General features: G+C 40.4%; 1 protein-coding gene across 1 annotated transcript in view; it reads left to right on the forward strand.

Annotated features, from left to right (window-relative positions):
- Positions 1–25,591, forward strand: part of SPTBN5 (spectrin, beta, non-erythrocytic 5) — a 97,194-nt gene that overhangs the window by 55,683 nt on the left and 15,920 nt on the right. Inside the window, 18 exon segments of the mRNA XM_009319218.1 lie at positions 90–194; positions 1,162–1,347; positions 4,858–5,013; positions 5,646–5,837; positions 6,413–6,508; positions 9,243–9,361; positions 9,997–10,111; positions 10,821–10,934; positions 12,463–12,584; positions 13,231–13,393; positions 15,291–15,479; positions 16,497–16,574; positions 18,018–18,190; positions 19,254–19,344; positions 19,996–20,142; positions 21,746–21,883; positions 22,621–22,877; positions 23,045–23,231. Of these exon segments, the coding sequence (XP_009317493.1) occupies positions 90–194; positions 1,162–1,347; positions 4,858–5,013; positions 5,646–5,837; positions 6,413–6,508; positions 9,243–9,361; positions 9,997–10,111; positions 10,821–10,934; positions 12,463–12,584; positions 13,231–13,393; positions 15,291–15,479; positions 16,497–16,574; positions 18,018–18,190; positions 19,254–19,344; positions 19,996–20,142; positions 21,746–21,883; positions 22,621–22,877; positions 23,045–23,231 (2,628 nt within the window).

Raw genomic sequence — 25,591 nt, forward strand, 5'->3', positions numbered from 1 at the left:
AACTGCAGAGTTAATACCTCTTCTCACATTTATGAATCAGATTTATGTGATAATTAATCCACTGAGAAAAATACTAAACTTTTTTATAGATTTATTTGAAAAGCAGTGACCTCGGAAGCTCTGTGGATGAAGTAGAGCAACTGATAAGGAAACATGAGGCTTTTGAGAAGCTTCTGGCATCACAGGATGAGAAGGTACAAAAATCAACAAATATTCTATCAACCCATGAGCTAGAATGATTTTTTTTTTTTTTTTTTTTTAAGTATGGCAGCACATTAAATTGCTGACAGGTGTGATATGTCTGATATGCTTGAACCAGAGAGAAAATGGGGAAGCTTAGTGAAATAAGAGGCAAAGCAGAGGAGAACTAAGTGTTAAACACTCCATGCCCTGTATTGTCTTGCAGTAGACAGGAAAACCACTTAGTAAGTTGAATAGTGGGACTTACAAGAAGAAATACTTAAAGAGGCCATATTGTGTGTTATGGATATCATTTTTCATTAAAAAAAATCAGTGGTTTTTAAAGCAAGTAAAATACAGCAGGTCAGAGTGGATGACTCGTCCAATTATTTAAATATACATTTGGTATACAATGTCTGTACCAAATTGGCTAGCCTCTTTGCACCTTTGGAATAGATGCTGAATTGCTCACCCACATGTAAAGGAATCTGACTGGCTGGTGGCCATTGCTGTAATTCACCCAGGCTAGGACTAAACTCAAACCTGGGGCTGTGCCTGGGTTCCCCAGAAGGAATGACCTCCCAGAACCCGTGCCAGCTCCCTGCCGGACTTGATTGCTCATGTTGAGAGCTACCTTCCAACACCTGGTTTCCACAAAGCAATAAAACCTGAGCACTCATGGGTGTCAGGCTTGCTCCATGATTCCTTGCACTGGATGATCCGTGGCACAGGGACTCCTGGAGCTACAGCTGTAATTCATTTAAGTAGCCAGGGTGCACTACAGAGGCCAATCACAAGGATGTCATGGATGTAACATAGTACAGGGTGAGGGTGGAGGGAATGCTGGTTAACTTGTCCTTGCTATTCTTGGTTCATTCCAGAAAAAAAGAGAATCTTTTAGGTATGGAAAGGAGCCTGGTTTTTGTTTCTTTCACACGACTTGGAAGCATAAAAGTAATTTCAGATTTGTTGCCTCCTCAGATGACATCTCTTCAAGAACAGGCAAGCAGGCTAGAAAAGGTTGGTGGACTGGAAGGGCTAAAGATCCAGCACAAACTGAATGCCATTCGTGAGAGGAAGCGGCAGATCAAGGATCTATCCCAGAGTAGGAGAGAGAAGCTGCAGACCGCCCTTCTTCTGGCACTTTTCTACCAGAACTTGGAAGAGGTAAGAGGGTTTTAGACTGGGATGGGGGTGGAAGGCAGAGGAGCTGCCTACCTTTGGTGGATGAAGTGCTTGCCCTTGCCAGAGATTAGGTGGATTGATAAACTACTCTGGTATGGCAACTCCTCTTCTGCCACCCTCACACAAAGGGGTAGGCGCTCCAATGCCATTGCTGTTACTATACCATCATTGTGGCATTGTGCCCATTACAGCTGCTTTACACATCAAGAGCTCTGCTAAAATAAAACTAACAAAAGGAAAACTGCTAGATACCGCCTTATGTTTTCTTTGGTGGGAAAGAAAAGTTATTTCAAATCAGGGTGAATACAAAGTGGAAAGCATTATGATAAAGGCACCAAACTTTACTAGTGAGTGTCCACTGAAGGCCTTCAAAACAGTGCTGTAACTTAGCATAGCTCTTCAGCAACTGTAGATTGGCCTCTGCAGAATCTGTTCGTCTGTCTCCTGTTCTGGCCTTAGTCCTGTAACTGAGTAGCTCTGCTCCTGGCACTACTGTTGGAAAGACATACTAGGTCAGTCTTTCAAAGGGCAGCACGATGTGTGTGACTGAAAAATGTGCTAGCATCCGGTGTGCTGACATAAACAACAGCACACAGGCCCAGAGGGACATTTGCAAACACTCTTGCTGGTCTGGTATGCACCCCTTCTGCTGCTGCATGCCATGGAACATCCTCCATGGTTTAAAGAAAAACTGCAGGTGCTTGTCACCTCCCAGCCCATGAAAAAGACACATGTCCTAACACAGGTCAAATTATGATTGTCACCAAAGGTAAATGAATGCCTGTAACACAGCTGCTGCTGACAACCAAATTTTTTTTTTTTTTTTAAAGAGTAATCTAAGGAATAAACAGCTGCTAAAATTCCATTTACAGCACAATATATTTGGAACTGCTCCCCTCCCAAAAAAAATAATCAAACATTTAAATACCCTCTTATTTGGCTATGCTAAAGAGTCAAAGCTGCACGCTGTTTTTTTTAAAATAAACTTTGTCAGGAATTCTTTACACAGCCAAATATTAACTCGTATTATTTGGCTGTACTTTTCCTATCACATGAACCAGTCCAGTAATGGCCAGTCCACCTTGTGGACTAGCAGAGGGGAATGGATGGAGTGGACAGTGCATTGCACAGTGCTAACATTTTCAAAAGAGCAATGTACCTCTGACGGAAAGGTCACAGAACTGCCAACATCCTCTTTGGTAGAGAAACTGTCAATGTACCCTAGAGATACAATCAACCCATTAGGTAGGAATACTTCTGCATTTCTTCCCATCTCTCTGTAATTGTCAAATCAGTGCTTGGGCTGGGGTCCCCCTTCATTCTTGAATCACACACTTATAGCAGAGGATCTGGCCCTGTACAGTAAGGAACATTTCCCTTTTCTCATCCGCTTTCTCCACATAAATTCAGCCAAGAGTTGAGTTTTTGCTCTCAAACTATCTGCTCATTTACCTTGCCAATCTAAATTCCTTGCCTACTGCTGTAGAATGTGAATGCCACCAAGGAATTAAAAAAAAAAAACAAACTTACAGTAATATCTCTCTTCCTCTTTTTTGGGTAGAATGGAATGTTTAATTTGATTTTAATGATGTTCTGGGTGTGTATGTGTTTATATATAGAATAGTCCCCAAAGGGATGTTAAATTGCAGAGATGAGTTTTGAGTTAGCTGTGAAATCAATGAGGTCATTGCTTATTCTTACTTATTAGGAGAACAAGTCCCATAGCTCAGGTCCCACTCCCCTGAAAACTCTCCCTCCTGCAGTCATCTTAAGTCATTTCTATTGATCAAACAGAATTTTTTGCGTGAGCAGAAAACATTTTTTAAGATCCCATAGAAATAAGACTAGTCCCATGTGCCTGCACTGAGCATAACACTAGTCTCACTGTTGTCTTCAATAAAGTGAAAATGCCTGTCCAGACAACCGTCTTTCCATAGGAAGATCTTGGGACAACAGATCAGCCTTGCTTCACATCTGAATGTGGACATGGGGCCAGGAGAAGGATCTCTCGCTCTCTAGAGCCATCCTAAGTAAGCCTTAAATAAACCAAGCCGCTAAGAGTGCAGATGTGATTTTTTTAAATGGCTTTGTTCAGTTTGTCATTAAGCCATTGTTTATTATTAAAAAGTAGGAGAGAAATTGCCCTTTAAGTGGCTATATACAGGGGATACATTTGTTTCTCATCCTAACTGTATGGATGAGCCTCTCCCATACAAATGAGAAGTCAGTTAAGTGATGTTAAAGTGTTAATGTGTGGCTGGGTAATGGGAGAAGGCCCTAGCTTATGAGGAGGGTGTCAGAAATGAAAACAGCACATGACAGTATGCTGTCCTGGGCAACCTTGACATAAGGCTCCTGTTTGAGTGTTTAACTGTGCTTTGGAGGGGAACAGTTTCTGGAGAGCGTGCTGCTAGTGAAAGCTATTTCTGTTATTGTTTATAGAATTTCAGCAGCTGAAACAACACTTCAAATCATTAATTAACTGAGAAAATCCTCCAGTTGTCAAGTCTTGTGTGCACGTAGCACAGTTTCACAAGGACAGCCAAGATGCTTTGAAACTGATAAAGCTGGCTTCAATTTGCTGTTCTTGTGTTGTCAAAACATTAGGTTACTTCAGTGGTCTGAGGACAACAGGATCAGTTACAACATATGTCAAGTACTCAGTTCTCAGTGTTTTGATGGATAGAAAATATTTCCTTCAGTACTAAGGGCTAAAGTTTAGCAGACTTTAAAGAAAATTATGGAAAACTTACTATTCTACTGTCCATTTTATTCTGCATACATTTAAATCCCCTAAAAAAAAAATTCCTAAGAGAAACACATGATCCTTGCTTTGTTTGTCCTCATGGTTCACCTGCTTGTCTGAATGTGATGTTCCTGAGTAGACCATTTTGAATTTTATGAAGTGTAAAAGCAAATAGAGTTGTATTTGCTTTCAAATAATCTGACTAGCGCTTGGCCCCATCAGTAAGGCTTTATTTGCTTGGTATTTTCCATTTAGGTCTCGCAACATCACTGAGATCAGGAAATGTTAGTGCTGTTTTATAGGTGAGGCACTGAATTCTTAAGAATCTTAACGCAGCTTACAGGTAGGTCAATGACAGAGATAGGAGATGAAACTCAGAGCCCTAAATCCAAGGCTCAGCTATCTCATTTTAAATATGTCTACCATGTCAAGGCTGCATATCTGCTCAAGTATTCTCTATATCTAATCTAGAATATTGTATAATCTGTTTATGGCTTGTGGTAAAATTTGGGGTATTCAAGGAATTTTTCATTATTCTTATGGTCAGATAAAAATTATTTTCATTCCTACCTGCTTTTATTTCCTAGCAAGTAGAATAGTTCAGAAACTGGAGAGCCACCTTGGCTGTCAGCTTCCAGCTCAATCTGCGTAGCCCAGGCATAGGCAGTTGCATAGAACAATGGCGTGTCTTGGGAGGAAGCCCCAGGATGGCATGTCATGCTAACTGATGCCTCACACTGCTGCAGGCAGAAGACTGGATCGGTGAGCGCATGCAGAAACTAGAGGATCCTTCCATACAAGACCCCAGCAATCTGCAGGACAAAATGAAGCTGCTGCAGAAACATCAGGTCTTTGAGGCAGAGATTCTAGCAAATGAAGAAATCATCACAGCTGTTAATAAGGTAACTCTCTCACTCCACTAGTGTTTTTACAGATTATTGCTGGTTATTCAAAGAAGGACTGATAGGTGGAATGAAAAGGAAGGACAGCTTGTTCATCACTTCTATATCAATTATCCTACTTGTGTGACAAGAACCTAGTTGCTATGCCATGGAAATGTAATGCTGTTAACTTACAACAGAGAGATTTGTTAATTGCTCTAACCAGGGAACGTCCATCTTTCCTTATTGCCCAAATAGGAAGATATCACTGACTTCTTCCTTGCCTGGGGTGATTATTCCTACAAAAGGTAAATAGGATTTCATGCCCAATTTGTGAACATTCTTGTTGAAACTGGGTGAATCACATAGCTGAAGGGTGCAATCATCTGTAATACTTCTCTTGGTGCTCCCACTCCATGAATGTCATTCTTGGCAGGGAAATATTCAAATCCTAGTGTTCTTGATTCCCTCCAGATGTAAAAGCTTTCCAGCTAAGTGGTATCATTTGGGTCGTAAGAATTTATATTAGTAATTTATCGTGCAGTCCAGGTTAGGAAAGTGAGAGAGTCCTTCTAGAGAGGTCATGTAACATGGTAATCACATTAAAAATTAGTGGCAACCTTCATTTCTAATTTCTTCTTCTGACTGTGAAGAAAGGAGAAGCCCTGGTATCAAAAGGCCACCCTAAATCAGGAGAGATCCGTCGCCGAGTCCGCATGCTTCAGGAGTGTTGGGAGAAGTTGAAGAGAGCTGTTGCTGCCCGTGGAAGGATGCTGGAGGACAGCCGGGACTTTTTGGAATTTCTCCAGAAGGTGGACCAGGTGGAAGCCTGGATCAGGGAGAAGGTAAATGGATTCTGGTAGCAGCACAGTGGAGACTTACTATTTAGCAGTGAACATGACATGTTCTAGAAACAATATGGAAGGAATGATTCAACAAATTCTAAAGATTTTCTGGAGTGTTTCCATGCCAGAGTCTGTTGGACAGTATTAGCACATGTTCTCATGTAAAATGTGCACATAAAGAGACTGTGATTATTGGTGGTTGTCTCCTGTGTCTCTATTGAGACAGAGAAATGAAAGCATACTAGAATGGAAGAGACTTGAAGCATTTGGCAACTGGCAGTCACTCTCATTGTGTATCAAATCTGAAAGTTTCTCTTTGTAAGAGTGAAGAAAGAGTCACTTGATCCACTAAGTTTTCATTCAGATGTTGCTTCTATAATCAGTAGTAGATTGGGAAGGGAGTTGGGACTAAGTCTCATAATTATCTGAAGATCAGAGGAGACTACTTCAGAAGCTGTGGGTCAGTGATTTACAGACACGTCACAGAACTGATTGCATCAGCATAAGCATTGGGACGTGCTGTGTTCTTGCACTCTTAGCCTGAATGTTTGCCTATCTTCTGCTTATTTCCCCAGGAAGTCATGATTAATGTAGGTGATGTGGGAAATGACTATGAACACTGCCTGCAGCTCATGAAAAAGCTGAATGAGTTCCGTGGAGCAACATCAGGGGTAAGAGGTGTTTTCCATGCATGTTCCTTGTGTGGCTGGAAACAGCAGTTATCTTTTCAGCCCAGCAATATATCCAGGTAGCAAATACAGTTCCAGTACCCTGAGGAGGCGAAAGATCAGGGGGGTAGGAAGCATTACCACTGTAAAAGCCATTAAAATAGATAGAATTTTCCCTTATTGTGCCTTCTGCTTTGATGATGTCTAAACAGAGCTGTCAGGCACTCATGACACAACCTAAAATTTTGAATTGCATCACGTGACTGGAAAGCTGGCTGTGTGAGCCTGAATTGGAGCAAATTTCCATTTGGTTCATGCAATCTGCAAGTCACAGTGAGTTCCACCCAAAAGTGGATTAAAAATGGTGTTTCAGCCATGTTTGTTTGAATCTGAAAGTTGATATAGACCTTCCATGAACAAGCCCGTAAAAAAAAAATTTGACCACTTTCTTCATTTCCCTCCTTTATTTCTCCTTTCCCCTTCTCCTGAGGATCAGTCAAGTTTCTCATATCCCTTCATCCAAATGAAGCACATATATTTGGGGGACTTTGTTTATACAGCACATGTGGTAGGTCATGAATCATAATGTCAGTAATCAGACATTTAGTAAAATAGAGCAATGGTTTACACTTTGGATAGCAGCCATGTGACAAGACAGCTCCACAGTTCACCTTTTTGTGCTGAGATCTCTGACCCTCTTTTGTGGTGCTGAGTCATGCCAGCTGCCTCTCTTGCCCGCAGTGAGATGTGCTAACCTGGCACCAAACCTTGGGCATGCTGGGGAACAGGCCCTGCCACAACAAAGGCCTCCTTGTGATGTGCTTCAGCTCCCACCGTGAGAGCTGTGAGGCCATACATCGAGGGGATGCATTTGCAGCAGCCTCTTGTTCTCTCTGTGTGAACTGCTACAGATGTGGACTAACAGGTCTGAGTGTCACACAGGAAAGATTAATGTGCTGATCCGCTAGTCTGGAAGTTGTGAAGAACATCTGAAAAGAGGTGTATTAGGACTTTGTGAGTGAGGCTTACTCTAATGTTCTCTCCTAATATTCTTTATCCTTTGTTTGCCTGTTATTTTGTTGCCAATTCCTGTTATGGCAGCTCCCATCTTCTATTTCTGTTGCCTAATAGCAGAAGGAGACAATCCTCTTCTGTGCAAAGTAACAATATAGATATGCCTGACACCTGGGAGAAAACCCTGAGCTCCCCTTTCCAGAGGCCGGCAGAATTTCCTGTGACAGTGCATTAGTACTGGATTTCGGTAGAGAGCCAAAATACTCAAGCTTCAGCACCAGGGAATTAGTGAAGTGAAGACACCTTCATTGGCCCTTCAGTCCTCACCAGATGAACTGTGAGCTAAGGGATGAAGCAAGGGCTCTGCGACAGGTTGTACCAGCCAAAAGGAGGATGGTGAAAGAGACAGAAATAACCCAGTGTCCCAGTCAGCATAAGGTAGATTTTATGTGCCACAGGAAACTCTTGGCCTTAGATACTATTAGGTTGTAGCCACTGCTCCTGTACCACTCTGAACATGACTCCTACAGAAAAAGGCTGGGACAGTGATACCCTCATAGCTGATGCTTAGTTATACAGTACTTCGTAGGGTGATACAAACAGAAGCAGGCTGGTCCTGGCACAGTGTGTGCATCCATCCAGTCTAGGTTTCCCCACGAGACAAATCTGAGATCAGGGTAGGGACCAATCATCCTGCATTGATGGCTGCCAGATTTCCTACTCATATTCTGTCACATTGTGCTGCTATTATTTCTCAGGAGAGGAGACTGCAGGGTTTCTGAAGAATATCTGCCTGTCTGCTGGTTTCTCTTGTTTACTTTATGGCTGTGTATAATAGTAAAGCACATATGGAAGCATGCACATTGGTAAGGATGTAGCATAAATAAAATACAGATGGAGCCAATACTTCTATTAACAGTGTGCTGGCATCTTGCAGCTGTGCTTCTACTACACCAGTGATTAATGTCTCCCCACTAAGCTTATGATTTACTGGTCTTAGAAAAATGCAGAATGTTTTTGAATCTTGGAACAGTGTTCAGTGTTGGCCATCCGTCATGCTCCAAAAGAACAATTATTCCACTATAGTCCAGATTATATGTGCGATGTGCAAATATTATCCTTTCTATGGTATGTACATAGGAAGCAAGTTGCCTTGAAGACTTAGCTTACCTTTTAAAATGCAGTGATGTTGCTTTAGAATAAAACGCAATGGCATGGGTTGTCTGAGTTTCTCAAGGCTGTATGGATTTTAAGCCTGTTGTCCACAGTACAGAAGGCACATCTGGACAGAAGCCTATCTCGAAAATACAGTGAGAAGGCTTAGGAGCCACAAGTCACTACCTGTTTGACAGCCAAACAATCTGCCATGCATCAGCTGTTCCACAACAGCCACCTACGTAACCAGCAACTGCATCTATATTTCCTCAACAAACGAGCCTCTGCTGGAATGCCTGGCTTAGAAATGAAGCTTTGAGGGTCCTCATCTAGTCCTAGATCATTGTTGTACCTAGAGTCATTAATGTCCTTTCTTGCCTTTACTGTCTTCTCATCAGGGACTGGTAACAGCAGCAGTTGTAGCAGAGCAAACCCCATGTGTGTGAAATGTTTGGTAGTGACGTAAAACTCTTGCTTGTTGCTGTTATTGTTGTTTTTCATGTCTCAGTGGAAAACTCAGTCACAAGCATTTTGAACACATACCTTTGTTCCTTTTCTCACTTTACAGGAGACGACAGTGGATGACGCTCACATCAGGGCTATCAATGCCCTGGCCATGAAATTGGAGAGACAGAACAAGGAAGAAACAAAGACAATATATGAACGCCGGAAGCAGCTCAATGAGAAGTGAGTATGCTTCTAAAGCTTCTGCGTAAAGCAAAAACAAGAAGGGAAGATTAGGTGTCTTGGGCTGGTATAAATGGAGGAATTATGAAATGTATTTTCTTCTTCAACATCATGACTACCAAACACTGGAGTTGCCTTTCAAGACTCTCAGAGCAGTTAGCCAGAAGGATTTCTAATCCAGCAGGGCCAAAGTCATCTTTCTAGCCTTGGAGGCAAATATGCTGTTTCACAGCACTTTACACACTAGATCCATGAAGCTAAGACACTTCCATCTGTTCACATAGTTGTCCTAGTGAAGTGCATATTGCTTTTGCTACTTCACAGCCCACTAGCTAAGAACCAAAAGCATGAAGATAGGGATTGTGAGGTTATTGAAAGTTTGAGGAAACTGGATCGGTACTTTTTAGCTTTTAAGCCCCATGCCATCCTGAAAACTTGGAATAAATATAACCAGATAGTCTTGTCAGGATAATGCTTTATCTCTGTGATGTGTTCCCTGTTGTGGGGAAGTGGGGATCAATACACAAGGTAGTTCAGAAATCCTGTCTTTTTACTTAGACCTGAGCATCATGAAACTCAGTTGTGGAAATCCTCACCTCTGAAATACACCTCTAAAATACTCTTTTCAATAAAAGGTGGAACAGTTTCCATGGTAACCTGAATGCGTACAGGAAGAAGTTAGAGGCAGCCCTAGAGATTCATGCCTTAATCAGAGAAATTGATGACATCACAGAAAGAATTACTGAGAAGGTGAGTTCTCAGATTTTGATTAATTGAAATGGGAAAATGTTCTATTTTGCTAACAGTGATAAACCCAGGCATGCCGGTTGCTAGAGAGTTACTGAGTATCCAGCAATGAACTTAGATAGCTGTCTGTGTGTCAAGTTTGCATCTCCTTCACACAGTGCTGAGCTAAGTCAGGTCACATAACTAATGATATTAATTTAACTATTAAGTCGGTAGGCATATACATAGTCATGCTACTTAAGGTTACAAGGCTGTTGGTTTGAAATTTTTATAACAACTTTTACAAATGTATTTCTTCATTGTCTGGGATTTCATTTCTGGTAGGATTCTGAGGGTCAATTTTATTTTCCATATTTTCATAAAACACAGTTGAAAGTTTCTTTGCCACAATTTAATGGGACATATTTGGCTGTTTTGGTATATGGAAAAAAAGTGAAAAGAAAGATTGAGAAATGCAGGGAAGCATTCCTGTCTTTGTTTTATATGTGAATTGCCAGAGGCACCTTAAGTAGAATTGCAACTGTTCAGAGAGTTGTGAATTCTTGTTACATCTCTGTAAGGAGTGCAGACAAGGTGCCTTGTTGATGTTTAAAAAGACAGCAAGAACATTCAGATAGCGATACGAAGAAGGGAATGAGGAGAATATTTGAAAGAATTAAGGTATGATCCTTTTGTCATCTTCACCACTTGCACATCCTACTGCCCCCTCCAGAGTGTACTGATACAAGCACTGGATTATGGAAAAGATGTGGAAAGCGTGGAAAACCTGATTCGAAGGCATGAAGAGATGGAGAGAGAAATCAGCGTTATTAAGTCCAAAATGGAGGTAAGAAGTGGGGAAGTACAGAGGATACTGTAAAAAAGTTCATTTTTGCTTCCTGGAAACATGGTGCAAAGATCAGCGTGACTCTTCAGATTCATTAGGTATGAATTGCACTGCAATGCAAATGCAGCACAGATTTCTTCTCAATAAAATACTGCGCTGCTTAATGCTACTTTATTGTGTCAATAAGAGAAGTCCCTTTTTAACATGTTAGCTGATTCTCTGACCCTCACCTACAAGCCAGATTAGACTGTCCTATATCTTTTGGAAAGTGTGGAATCCAAATTGAATCTCCATCTTTCCCCCAGTTTCTGTACTGACTTGAACCAAAATCACGACTCTAGTTCTGTTTAGAACTAAAATGCAAAACCCACAGAACATGTAGTTTTCTGACATAGACATCAAAACCAGAAATCTTAATTGCCTGCCTGATCAGCTCTGGCTTTTGCAAAATGGCCAGTTTGCATCACCTAGGACTAATCTTGAGCATTAAATATGGGTCTGAGCTCCTATATAATTGCATATTTTTAATAAAAAGAAATGTTTTCAGCTGAACCACAGTAGTAGAAATCCTATGACAACCTCTCATGGTTTTCACTGTTGGCCAGAGTGGTAAGCCTTTTTATATAGAAAATATTTTTGCAAACTTTCTCTAAACTTTTTCTTCACAACAGTATGCAAATGGTGACAATATGTGTGATGCCTTCACACACTGTGACTTTGTTAGCTAATTCTGATATGAAATGTGGGTGATTACTAGGCAGCATTCCACAGATAGCGTTAGCAAGGCTGTATGAGGGAGTGCTGCATGGAAACAGAAAGATGAGCAAGGACTGGGTTTGGGGGTTTTTTTGATGCTGCCACAAATACCATGTAGAAAGTATAATAACTGTACTTTTCATATGGATTTAAACCAGCCTGGCATATTCTCATTTCTGCATAATTAAAATTCTTCGTTTTCATCAATTTGATGGAGTTTTACAAGAAAGATACCAACTTTAAACCTGGGTTGGTGAGTGTTCATTACTGTTTATCAGGCTGTATTAAGGAAAACAGCATCAACTAGAAGTCTACACTGAAAGTAGTGTTTTGATGCTGCTGTTAGCTGAAATAGATACAAATGACTTTTGAGTCTTCTGCTGAAAGGCAAATCTGGTTGCTTCTGTGTACTGCCATATTTTCATGGCTTTTGTTACCCATCTTAGTTAGATTAAGGTAATAGAGGTTACAATTAGCACTTCATTTTCCTGTATCTTTGTCCCTATTGTGCAAAACTACTTTCTTAATTGTAAATTAACATTTGTGCATATGAAACAACACCCACATCTCTTTATTCACATGGATGATTGCTCACAAATGCATATGTATGTTTTGTGCATATAACAAGTCCCTTTGTATATTTTGTTATTGTAATTTAAGTACCTGCTTTTGAAAACTGGGATCTTAAAATGAACTACTTTTCCTGAAAAGCAAACTCAGGAACAAATATAAGCATTTGGCATAAATTCACCCACTATAAATCTCTTCCCAGCCATTGGAATTGGAATCTTTCCGTCTTTCCACAAGGAATCCATCCATAAATGACAAACTGACTATGAAGCAACAGGAGATGAAAAACAACTGGCTACGACTCCAGGGACAGGCCAAGCAAAGGTAAAGACTTCTAGTGCTCTGAATATCTCTCAGCAGGAGCAAAGCTGCTCCCTGGGGTCTCAAATCTACCTGCCAGGGGCCTTTTAAAAGTTTTTGAGGATCCTTTACAAAGTTTATACAGGCAGCTAAGACACCTGCATTGGAACAAGTATGACTTGGTACAAGAAAACTTCCACTGATGTGACTTTGGGAAAACTAATACAGTGAGTTTGTGGCTTATCCCACTAAATAATGTTACTAAAATTCCTCCAGACCGTCAGATTAAATCTATCATGAAGCCTTTGTGAAAGGCTTACTTTTGGATGGTTCTAGAAGATTTTTTTTTTCCTTGAATCTTTCCAAAACAAGAAAGGCTTAGGCCTGAGCTGTAATCATTGCTGGAAGCAACAGCTATGAAGGCTTTTTCACCTTTCTTGTCCTAATGAACTGACGTAGAAAATAAGGTAAGCATGTTGTCTCCAAGGCAGTGTGCATCTCCTGTGATTTTGGTTTAACATGAGGACTGTTAGGAGCTGTAAGGGAAAGCTAGGAGGCTTGAATTCACTTCATTTGACTTCTCCTAGGATACCTTCCTCTGCAAATGGGGAGGGAGAGGCAGCTAGATAGTTCTGTGTTGGATAATGCTGAACTGCACATTGTGTGGCAGGAAGGAGAAGCTGGCAGCCTCATATCAGTTGCAGAAGTTTAACCTGGAGATGAAGGAGATGCTAGATTGGACCCAAAACATCAGAGGCTTAATGGAAGCAGGGGGGCTTCCTAAAAGCGCAAATGAAGCGGAAAGCATGATTGAGGAGCATCAGGAAAGAAAGGCAAGTATCATCATTGCTTCCAATTGAACATTCTGGGAATCTTTCCCATGGGAATTAATTGCTGCAGACACAGCAGAATTTTGCTGCACGTGTCTGTCAATAACGTGGTGAAAAGACTGTTTTCAATAACAGGCTAGGGACAGAAGTCACCTACGTATTGACAGAACTCTATCCCATTGGCTGTTTGGCAGCTTGTGTCTCTGCAAAAAGCCTCAGAAAGACCCATTAGCTCTCACCTGTACTGCTGTCCAACCTGTAGGTAAAAAACTGGTTCAGTATCAAAACATGCTCACTGCCAATCTCTTTATTCAGACTGCCAAAAAGTTAATGACAGTTAATTCTAGCTTTGAGTTAGATTTTGTCACGCAAAATCCATTTGCCTGAGAGGAAAATAAAAACAGCAGTTTGTCTCACACAGGCAGTGGATTACCATTGGATGGTACTACACATTCAGTTCTGAAACACTTCATATCCCAGTACTAATTACCACACAACATTTTGGCAGCTAATTTGGCTAATATTTTTGGTGGATTTTCTAAAAGGAGTGATATTGTTAATTAACCTTAGAAAAAAATTAATATTTTACCTTTTCCCAAGTGTCATAGCTATCTTTCAGCTGTTGTGTAACCTTTTCTTTGCAGTTATATTACTTTTTCTAAAAATCATGTTCCCAGAATCATGACTAATATCCAGTGCTTTGCGGGTCCCATTATTAGCACAAATAGTTTGTAGATTCTGATTCATTTTCTAGACTTGAATTTAGTATGAAGTACCTGAAGTCCCCTCCTTTTTCAGAGTCTTCCATTTTAACAATGCTCTCTCATGTCACAGTCTTAACAATGTTTTTGCTAATAATTCTTTGTCACAATAGAAATACCCCAAAACACTGATGTAGTGTACTCCAAATTTAGATGGTAGCAAGATCCAAGTCTTTAATATCTGTTGGTAAAGGAACCCAAATGGCTCTAAGGAGATAGTCACATAAAAAAGGAGGAATCCAGGCAATATGTTCTTTTGTATTGGGTTGACTAAACTAAGATTATAGACAAGACAAGAAAAATGGAGGGTTTTTTTCATTCAGGTTAATGGCTCAAACCAAAGTCCTTAGGAGAGATTAGAGTTGAACACAAGGTGCTAATCTGAATAAAAACAATAGAATGGCTATCTTACAACTGTATTATCTATGATTGGGCAACACACAAACCCCAAAAATGCCCTAAAAACAGCAGTTCTAATTTCAGACATTCAATAGTACATGCCATAGTTTTAAGGCAGTTTGTGAGTTAATACATGCTATTATTTTAGCGCATCGTTATTTTTATTTTCAAATTGTTTACATTAGGAATTCCACATTCAGTTTGCAGGGTCATAGTTGCTTGTAATGCTTTCACCTTCAGGATTCAGTATACAGACATAACTCATTCCTCAGACCAGGTGAAAAAGTTAAATGTATTTCATTTTAACACCACAAAATAAAGTAAAACCATGTCTTTAATAATCTGATGCCAACTTTTTTGGCAAGAGAGGAAAAATTCTAGGCCCTGTTTCTCATAAGAACCACCTTTATGTAGGAAGACTGGGGGTGGATACGGTATTATGGATGTTCAAAACTGTGTTCATTTATATCTAAGCATTTTCTAATCTGTTTCTAATCTAATCCCAATTTTGATTTGTAGGAGACCAGTTGTTCCTAGAGCAATAAAGTCATTTATTGTCCATGTTCACTTTCTCTTAGGCAATTCTATGCTCTTTCAGTAACATAGCTCAAAGATGAATGATTTTCCATACAAATATTAGTGTTGGAAAGTTACAGCCCATATTCTTCCCCTTAAGGCTTGTATTCTGAATAACTGGCGTTCCGTAAACCCTTGACATCAACCTTAGTAATATATTTTAGGAGGAGATTGAAGCACGAGTGGAAAGATTCAACTCTCTCAGTAACTATGGTCAAGAACTTGCCAATTCTGGTCACTATGCAACCCCTGAGATTCACCAGTCCCTCTCCAGACTACAGCAAGCCTGGTCTGAATTGATCCAAGCGTGGCAGGAGCAATATATAAAATTGCTTCAGGCACAAGATTTACAGGTGAGTAAAAAGACATTCAACAGGGAATGCACATGCCACTGACAACTTTCCTCAGTATAAACAGCAAATTTATAAGATGGTGTAATGAAAGATATGCTAATAATACCCAGTGTTTAATGTATATTTCACCGGTTTCTGGAAGGCATGCTGAGGACCAAGCACATTCAGTGGTGGCAGGATTTTTAGAAATTGTACCTTTACAAATCAAAGAAATTTCTGTAGAATATATGCTCATAAATTTTTCAAAGGCTATAAAACTTAGCAAAATTTGGTCAAACTCTCATGCAGCTGGCAAAAGGCACATACTTAAAATGGAACATTACTACTCTACCAAATTCTATAACCTTGCCCATAAAACATGGAGGCAGGCAAGTATTTAAAAAAAAAGATCTGAAGAAAAATTTAGCATGGACAGAATACTATATTTTTCCCTGCTTTTTTCTAAGAAAAGAACTGTTTTGGCTGCAGTTTTCCAGAAATACTTCCCTGTAACAGTCATCTCACTTACAAAATTTCTGCTCAAATGGCTTGTTGGCAAAAGTTAGAAATAACTGAAATGGAGATTTTACAATGGGGAATGTCAAGTACCTTAAATAACAGCTGGTGCTACTAGGCCCATCTAAAAAGCTTCATATATATGAGAATTTAGACCATATGGTAAGGGCTGCTTTCATACTTCTTTATGTATTACATTCTACTTATTTCAGGCCATGTTACTGTCCTTTTTATTGGCCAGTTACCTTACACGGCAGCTCTACACTATTAGCAAACAATCTACAAGTACTTGTATTGTATCCTAAGTCTTAGACAAAAAGAAATAGTCATAAAGGAGAAAGTTACAATAATAATTGTTACACATGTGGTTTTTGTACAATCTAATGCTTATTGCCATTTAATTGCTTATTGCAGTTAATTTTTGGAATAGACCTGGAAGTTTGTTTTTTTCAGCGTACTCTGCCAAAGTCAGGTTTGCCTCTTTTTTACACTATGTTTATGACTGCTTTTTTCCCCTAACAGAAATTCTACGGCTATGTGGAACAGACTGAGAGCTGGCTCAGCAGCAAAGAGGCTTTCCTAGCCAATGAGGACTTAGGGGTACGTGCTCCAAGAAATTACAATTTTCTCTGCAATTGGTCTGGAGGAAAGGGAGCTGTGAATTATGAAGATGTGCTCTGAACCTTCCTGTGATCTTTCTCCTTCTGAAGTTACTGCTCCGTCTTGTTGATGGTTTAGGTTTAAGATTAGATTTCTTTCCTTGATACTTTACACAGGATAGGATTCTCAGGCCCAAGAGTAATGAAACAGTCCAACTACTCTGATTATAGCAGGAAAATGAGACTGCATCTCTCTAACTGGTCTTATCTGACCCAAATACATTTACCAGCAGTGTGCAAGTCATCACTGCTGCCACTGCTGACATGCCCAGTGTAACTTTAAATTACCTACCTCAGGTATCAGTAACACTGCAATAACTGAAACCGCAGACTGATGCATGGGTTGCACAAGCTATGCAGGATGCTGGATGTACCTTCTGATGCTTAGCTTGCCCTGCACCTTGTATAGGTAGTGCTACCAAATTAGTTGTCTCTGCAGGAACTACAATTACATCTCAGAGTTCAGGGTAGCCATAATTGGTACAAATGGTAATGAAAAACATATAATGCTAGTGGCTGGTGACTGTCTCTGTAATTTTCAGCATGGAGGTATGTATTTACAGTCCCTTCATTGAAGTATATGAGACTTAGAAGGAGCCACCCATTTTCCAGTCATATTTAGCTCAGCAATGCACAGAAAATGTTCTGTGAGTACTTTCCCTTCCAGTGACTCATGTAAGCACCCAGAAGTTTAGATTTTTTTCTGACCCATCTGATGTGAGCTTTATTGCTTCCTTTAGAATAGTGGGAAAGCAGAGTTTATTGTGGTAACAACATTTTGACATCACTGATTCTAAAATTAAAAGTGCAGAGTGGTGCTGAAAAGAGAACTCTGAGTCATTAAGCTTGGGATTCACAAATGTTACAAGAAGTCACATTCTGTGTTTCTCTCCAGATTAACTGGAATGTCAGACTCCAGTCCTCAAATTCAAATCTGGATGTGAACGCTTCCAAATTCCATGGGTTGAAACCGAGGCTCTAATTTCAATCTCTTTCTGTGACATATTTGTTCACTTAACTCTGATCTCAGTTTGGCATCCCACATGTGCTTCCAAAATAGCATGTCTTAAGATTGATTTACAATTAGGAGCTGATGCTTTATGTCTTGAGAAGTGATATGTTCTATGCAGCATGCAACATGCAGGAGAAGCTAAGCATCCAGCAGTTAGTCCAGTTTTGACCCTGAAATAATGGCCTCAGACCATGCATAGAACATTATTTAAGCCCCAAGTCTCAGATTCAATACCAATAAATTTCAAAGACCAATAAATTTTCTTGACAGCTTGCAAATGTGGGGTAAATGCCATTTAGCTTCTGGATTATCAGTATTGTGGATGGAAAAACTCTGACTGAAAGCAGCTTCCCTTTGTTGAATTCCATCCAGGACTCAGTGTCTAGTGTGGAGAGCCTACAGCGGAAACACATGCAGTTTGAAAAAGCCCTGGAAGCTCAGATGGAGAAAATTGATGAGATGGCTTCATTTGCTCAGCAGCTAATGCAGAACAAGCATTATGACTCGGACAATATCACCAACAGATGCCAGGCTGTTCTGAGGAGGTGAAGTCAACCCTTCCCATGTTAGCCACCCATCTCTTTTGCAATGAGACTCTCCCCATGTGACTAATATCTTTAAATGTTTTAAGAGAACCGTAAATTGGTTTGCATTTACTCAACTTTGCACCTTGCACTGTGGTCTTGCCAAATCAGTTTGAGTCTAGCCAATATTTCATTAGGAGGTTGCCAAAATACAGTTAAGTGGAGTGGGAGCGGGATTCAGAAAAAGGCAGTTTTCCTGTAATTCTGTATCCTGGCCTGGCCTTAGGGACAGTGCTGCAAACAAAAGGTAGAGGCCTACTGTGCCATTAAATACTTCATTATCATTAAATACAATCAAGAAAGGTCATTTGCTACACAACTGCTTTTTCACTGCTCTAATGGGGTTGATCTTAAAGCCCTGCTCAAATTATCTGTTAGGGCATTTGCAATTTTTCTGATCAGATCTTGCCCTTTCATGTGAATTACTTTATTTCTCCTAGCACGTTGCATATTGTTCATCTTAAACAAATGCTGACAGTAGAAGCAGTTGTATTCAGTGCTATGGTAGATGAAAAGATAAACGTAAAATTTACGAAGAGAGATTGGAGATCCCTTACGATTAAAGTGAACATATGAATTTATTAATATGATCAAACTATTTCATGCCTGCGTTAACATGAATAAACTGCTGCAGGTCCACATTTGGAAAAAAGATGAAAGGATGGTGTAGCTTTGGTTTGTCAGTAACAAATACCATCATACTCACAGGCTTTCCATATAAGAAATATGCTGAGTTTTTGTTCTCTTGTACCCTGAAAGGCAATAATGATGATTCCTAGAGGCAGATGTCATATGTACAGAATTTGTGTGTACTTTGAACATACCTATCTGCTAGTAACCCTTCCTATAGTGTCCTGAGCATCTTCTCTGGCAGTCCAAATCATGGGAGGCTGCATATTATGGACAGTTCTCTCCTAGAGAATGGAGGCTTAGATCACGTGTGTTTTAGAGATGAAAATTGAAAACCCTTATTCTATGTAATTCACTCTGTGGCTTTTACTTCACACATCTGTCTTCATCTCAGAAAAGAGAAACTGCTGGAGAATGCTGCTGCTCGCAGACATCTGCTGGAGGAATCAAGGCTTCTGCAGAAGTTGCTGAGGAATTCCTTTGAGGTACAATTACACAGGATTCATGGTATTCTGGTTTCTTAAAACATCCTGCACTGCATAGATCTGAATCCCTCAAGGGATTTACTGTGAGAAAAATCAAGGAACTGAGTCTGGAATGAGATGATATTGGGAAAGGTGAGGATAAGAGTGAAGGGATATTTTTCAGCTTTCAAGTCACAGCTTCCCTCCAGTCACCAGATGAAAGATCTACCGTGCATTGGACACCAGCAGAATGCAGAAGAAATAAATGCATTAAAAGGGAATGTGCTACCATTTTAAAATTCATGGGAAGAGACAAATTACTTCTTTTCTTGTGAGATACTGACAGTGGGTTAGAAACAGGGAGATAATTGCCCTTTCTCCCCCATGCACACATGTGTACATGCACACATGTGCCCACACACTTTCTTACTGCATGGGGACTATGTCATGGAGACAGACCCCTTTCTAGGTAACAGTGCTCGTAAACAGATATATAGGGGTGACTTCATTATGAAAGACAGGAGGAGCTTAGGGAAGCAGACTCAGAAGGACAACTCATTTGTGTCCCCACTCGCTAGTCCTATGTTGTATACTTATTAGAGGAGAGCCTGGCAGGTTGGAGCTGAAGAAACACTGAAGGTTTTGTCTACTTCTGTTCTTTCCTCCCCAAAGGTGGCTGCCTGGATCAATGAGAAGAACAGCATTGCCCAGGATGATAGCTGGAAGGACCCAAGCAATCTGCAGACCAAACTGCAGAAGCACCAGACTTTCCAAGCAGAGATCATGGCCAATAGAAATCGCCTGGATTCCATCAAATCTGTGAGAGAAGCGGGGTTGGTGGCAAGGGTGGGCAACTGGCATGAAAGACTGCAGACAGTCTGAGTTACAGTGATCTCAAACAAGTGAGGGGGAATCACTGTCCCCTCACTGACATCGTTCACACTGTCTCTGAGGGGACTGGGAAGCTTATTCTTTTAGGCCATCAGTAACTTTCTGTATCCATCGGTTTCTTTCAACTTCTCTCTTATTGTCTAGTGTGAGCTTGCTATCTATATCCACTGTGCATGCAATGGAAAGAGATGGGTGCTTTCAATGAAAGATTCAGTCCACTGACACTAGGGGCTTCTCTCTGGGGTGAATGCCACTTTAGAGATACACCTGTTTCTTTCCAGCAGGGAGCCTAGCTGATTCAACAAGTCAGATAAGATGTATCCAACGAAAAGGATCAAGAAGAGTTTTCAAGTGTTGCCTTTGCAGAGACATGCTAGTAGGAGAGAGATGAGGGAAGTCTGACAAGCTTTGTCAGATACTTGGCAGAAGCTGCGATCAGATGATGAGTTTGGAAGGACAAACTGTTACATGTTTATTAACCTTATTTTCAGCACAGTGCTTGCTAGCTGTATTTTGCAATAGATAACTAAGCATTAAAGGTAGATTTCCTCCTCAGACTCACCTGCATCCGGTATTGTAGAAAAAAAAACCTTTTTTTTTTTAAAAAAAACCTTTTAACCCCCCTGTGTGCAGACACAACAGGGGGATTAAAGGGTGGAGTTACAATTCTCTCTAAACTAATCTGTTTTTAAAGAGTTGTTTGCACGATATTTTTCTCATTATTTCTTGATGCCCTGTCTTTTTTGTTGGGAATAGCCTTAGTAGTTGCTCTTTAGAAGAAAATTAACATCTGCTGTCCTGGTATAGCATCTTTCTCTTGCTGCGCCTCCTCTTCCCCATTGAAAAAGGTAAAAATAGCTCCATTTAGCTTTCTGAAGTAAACTTGGTCCCAGCTTAAGGATATACCTACAAACTCTTCTACCTGATAGAGGTCTTGCTATGCCCCCTCTACCTCTTCGTCTGCCAACCTGTTAAGCATCTGCAGCTCAGGGATTAGAAATGCAGCTAGACTTCTATTACGTAATACAGTGGTAAACAGTACATGGTTAAAAGAGGTTTTATTATCGCATATGGTGGTTCACTTGTATGAGATAGTTCTCTCTTAACTTGCAAGGAAGGGAACAGAAAAGGACAGGTGGCAGGGCAATCTCAAACAGTGATCACAGAATGTGGAACATCACAGAAAAAAATGAGTGCTTGCAGACTAGGCTGCCAGCTTTTCGGCAATGTAGCTGTTACACAGTGAAGATTCTTTTTACTCATTGTCTTCTAGTATTGCCTTCTAGCACTTCAAAAAATTTTGGAGGCTAGAAAAACAGTAAAATCAGTCTCTTCCCCAGTTTCAATAAGCATTTTGCCTTTATCTGTTTTTTCTTCATCTCTGCAGCCTCTACCTGTTATGTCAGGAAGCAATCGCTGCAGCCGGCCCTTTACATAGCAGTGCAAGTAGACTTTGTTTATGGAGGCAAAAGTGATATATTCTGGTGCATTCAGCAAAGGAAGAAAACTTTGACTGTTCTCTCTGCTATAGGAAGGGGAGAAGATGCTCCGTGAGAGGCACTATGCCCCTGAAGCCATTCAGTCCAGACTACAAGAAATGGAAGAGCTATGGGAGGAACTGCTAGCAAGTTGCCAGGATAAACGGGCCAAGCTGCAGGATGCTTACAAGGTAATACAGGGATGCCAGTGGCTGGGTCTTGGTGTCATTTCCAGAGATAGCACGACTGCCTTGCTACACACCTCATCTACGAGTGTGTCACTTGATACAATCAGACCTGATTCCTCAAGACCATTAGAGCAAAGAAACTACTAAGTGTGGACTGATTGAATGGAATCGGCAGGAGAACTGGAGATCCCTATGGATCTGTACAAAGGATTTGTAGGCTGTGTTCCCTCCTGCTTTATGCTGCTGGTTTAGATCAGGATTCCAGAAAGGGATACTGAGGGAAAATGTGTTCACTCATATATGTCGACTCTCTGCATCTGTCCCAATGGCATCTTTTCTCCAACACATTGAGAAAGAAACCCACAGCTGCTTTTCATTCTTCTAGCTCCAGGCACATGACTTCTCATGACTGTGAGTTTTGTGTGGGCTATCAGACACTCTGTGGGTATAAAATAGAGCTCTCCCATTAAATGGCTTCCTTTTAAGGTACTGTGTCCGTCATTTGTATTTGTGGAACACAAGTAAGATTAGCTCTTGATGTTCTCTGCATCTGTTCTTACATTCACTCTGACTGAATTCTCTTCTTCATTTGGACCACCATCATATCTAGGAAGGGTTCACTGAGCACTGGGAAGCTTCTCTGTGTTTGTGTGTAATTCTTACTGAAAGTGGCCAAGATTTTTATATCATATTGTCTGTCCTAAAGGTTTAAATGACCTTTTCTTCCTGCTTGTCCTCAGGGCCTTCAATTTCAGCGAAGTGTAGAGGATATGGAGAAATGGTTGGAAGATGTGGAAAATGAGTTGAAAGCACCATATAGTAACAATGATCTGGTGGTTTTGAACAGTCATCTGAAGAAACAAGAGGAACTGGAGGAAGATATTGCTGGCCATAGGGACCGGCTGCAAGAGCTTGTGGTCACAGCTCAGCAATTCCAGAAGGAGAAGCATTTCCTTGCTGATGAACTAGAAGAGAGAGTGGATCAGCTGGTGCAGAGGTGTGTGAGTGCCTGGCCACTCTCCTGCCATATTTTCCTATTTTTATCAGCCTTTTTCTTCCCTGCATTTTTTTTTCTTTCCTTCTCTACATCATTCTGAAAAGAATGTTTTGCCTTCATTCCTTATCAATCTGCAGTTCTCATTGGGTCCCCTTTAAAACCCACAGATACAAAAGTCTACGTGATCCTCTACAGGATAGACGTGGGAGTCTGGAGGCAAGCAGACTTCAGTACCAGTTCTTCCGAGATGTTGATGAGGAGTTGGCCTGGGTTCATGAGAAGCTCCCCATGGCTTCTTCCAGGGATTATGGCCAATCTCTGGCAACTGTTCAGAGTCTACAAGAAAAGCACCAGGTAATGTTATGTGAGAACCATTCTCAGTCTTTAGAATCAAAGAGAGAACACAGAATTCAATTTGCCTCTGGCAAACTTCATCTGCTGTGCTTTGGCTAACAGAGTTCATGATGCCAGGGATTAATCTGATCCTTGTCTGATAATAATGACATTTTTCAAAGGATATGTCCATGACTTAGCAACATGTGTGATTCCATGCTGCCTGTCATTGCAGTGGTGTAGGTACCACACCATATGCTTTTCTGTGGACACATTAGCTCTTTCTGTGAACTGAGTTCAAAACCTGGCCTTTGCAATACAAAGTAGATTTTACAAACTGTTGTGCATGCTGTCATACCTTCTTTGGGCAACAGATGTCCTAACAAATATGCTTTGAAACTCAGTAAGTACATCCAAGCAGGCTTATTGCTCAAATATCTCAGCATGAGCTCCCAGGAAAACATCTTTCCCCAAAACTCCTTCTACTCTGGAGGGAGGGAGTTAACATGATATCATGATGATCCTTAGCCGACCTTCATTCCAGTGGTAGCTTTCAAGATAGCTGCTGAATTATTTCACAAGGTTCAGATGGGCTATCAGAGAAAGCAGTGCCTGGAACACTGTCATCTCAAATACCAATAAAACACCAGCTGTCTTCCTAATCGTTTTTTAATAAGGAGCGCTGCCTCTTTGCAAACACGAGGTGGAAGAAAAAAAAAAATTCCTGCTAAAAGTTTCCAGCACCTATTGGTATTTAATGTTAGCAAATGACAGCCCATTTAAGTGCCAGGTCAAGTGCCTCTGGGGAAAATCTGTGCAAACTGCAATAAGGCTAGTAAAGAGAGCGTATCTTATAAAGTGGGAGTCTATGTGATATATATACAGAGAGAGAGAGAGAGTAAGCCCAAGCATTTGGTGTAATCTGCATGTCTACAAATAAAAATCTGAACTTACAAAAGATTTGAGATATCCCCAGGGTAAAAAGTCAAGACTGTTACAGGTGACATACTAGGACAGGGATGAAGTCTCTTAAAAAGTTGATTTATTCTAGGTGTACTCACAGTTTAATGAAGAATTGTAAAATGTTTTTAAATGCATCTTCCGGAATATTCCTGACTAAGACCCATGGGTGTACTCTGAATAGTTTGCACCTTCTTAGTATTTGGTGTAATATTTGTAAACATTCTGTATTTAAGCAAGATGCAGTTGGTGACTTTGAGATTAGACAGTAAGAACAAAAAGCTTGTTTCATCATGATTAAAAGTATAAATGTTGTTATGTGTGCAATTACTCCTAAAAATTATGAGCTGATTGACATGGTAGGGAAGTAATTAGATTCATGGAAGAAAGGAATGTTTGAGCTGAATTAACCTGTGGGATAACTAAAGGAACAGTGGAGATACTGCTTTAGGCTGCAATTATCTTTGTGTTAATTGGCCAGGTCTCAAACTATTTCAATGAATTGTGAGAATGGGAGATATAGACCATAATACCAGTGCATAATAAAATGCCAATTCTTCCTTCCATTTTGCTGCTTATTCTCCTGGAAGCAGGGTTAAAATATAAGCTTTGAATTCTCAATCTTTTACTAGCTAGAGTCTCTACACCTTTTTTGTTAATGTTGGCTTACAGGCAAACAAATGTCTGAGATAACATAACAGTCAAGAATTGAATATGCTATTAATTCACCCTCTATTTTTTGTCTTAATGAGCCAGATTTGCAAAATTAAGTCCTTGGTTTGTTACCACAAAAGAGACTGTGCGTGAAATGTATCAACCTAACAAAAAAAAAATACCGTCTTGCAAAACTGCATTTACAGACAAATATAATATGCATACGCACAGATGTGTGGCTTGGAACAGAGTTTCCTCTCCCCTTTTTTTTTAATTCCTGTTGTTATAAATGAAGTACTGTGAATACTTGTTCCTAAATGTTCGACTGCAAAGTTGTTCTTCATGCTGCTAGCTTATTATTAATACACAGTACAAGTTGTTTTATAATCTTTGCCACTGGATTCCATTCTGCTGGGGTCAGATACAGTGTCAATTTTCAACAACATAGTGGCTGTCTTGAAATTAATAGGGGGAAGTTAAAGGCAAGATTAGAATCAGAGCTCTTTTCCAGCCAAGTCTGATACTTACGTTGAAAAAGCAGCTCCTCTCCTCAGAGAGGGTCTCTCTTCTATGTTAACACAGCACTGCAGTCTAACTCTGAAACTGCCTGTCTCACAGCTATGAAAATAAACAGAATGATTGTAAAATGGTGGGGTTTATTTGTGCTCAAGGTGCTCAGGCAGTTAGCCGTGGAATGCACATCCGCCCACAGACAAATTGATGGCACGGTGCTTGCCCACCCAGGCAAATATCATATGAGGGGGTAT

Source organism: Pygoscelis adeliae, unplaced genomic scaffold (assembly GCF_000699105.1).
Source record: "Pygoscelis adeliae isolate BGI_AS28 unplaced genomic scaffold, ASM69910v1 Scaffold22, whole genome shotgun sequence".
Taxonomy (NCBI): domain Eukaryota; kingdom Metazoa; phylum Chordata; class Aves; order Sphenisciformes; family Spheniscidae; genus Pygoscelis; species Pygoscelis adeliae.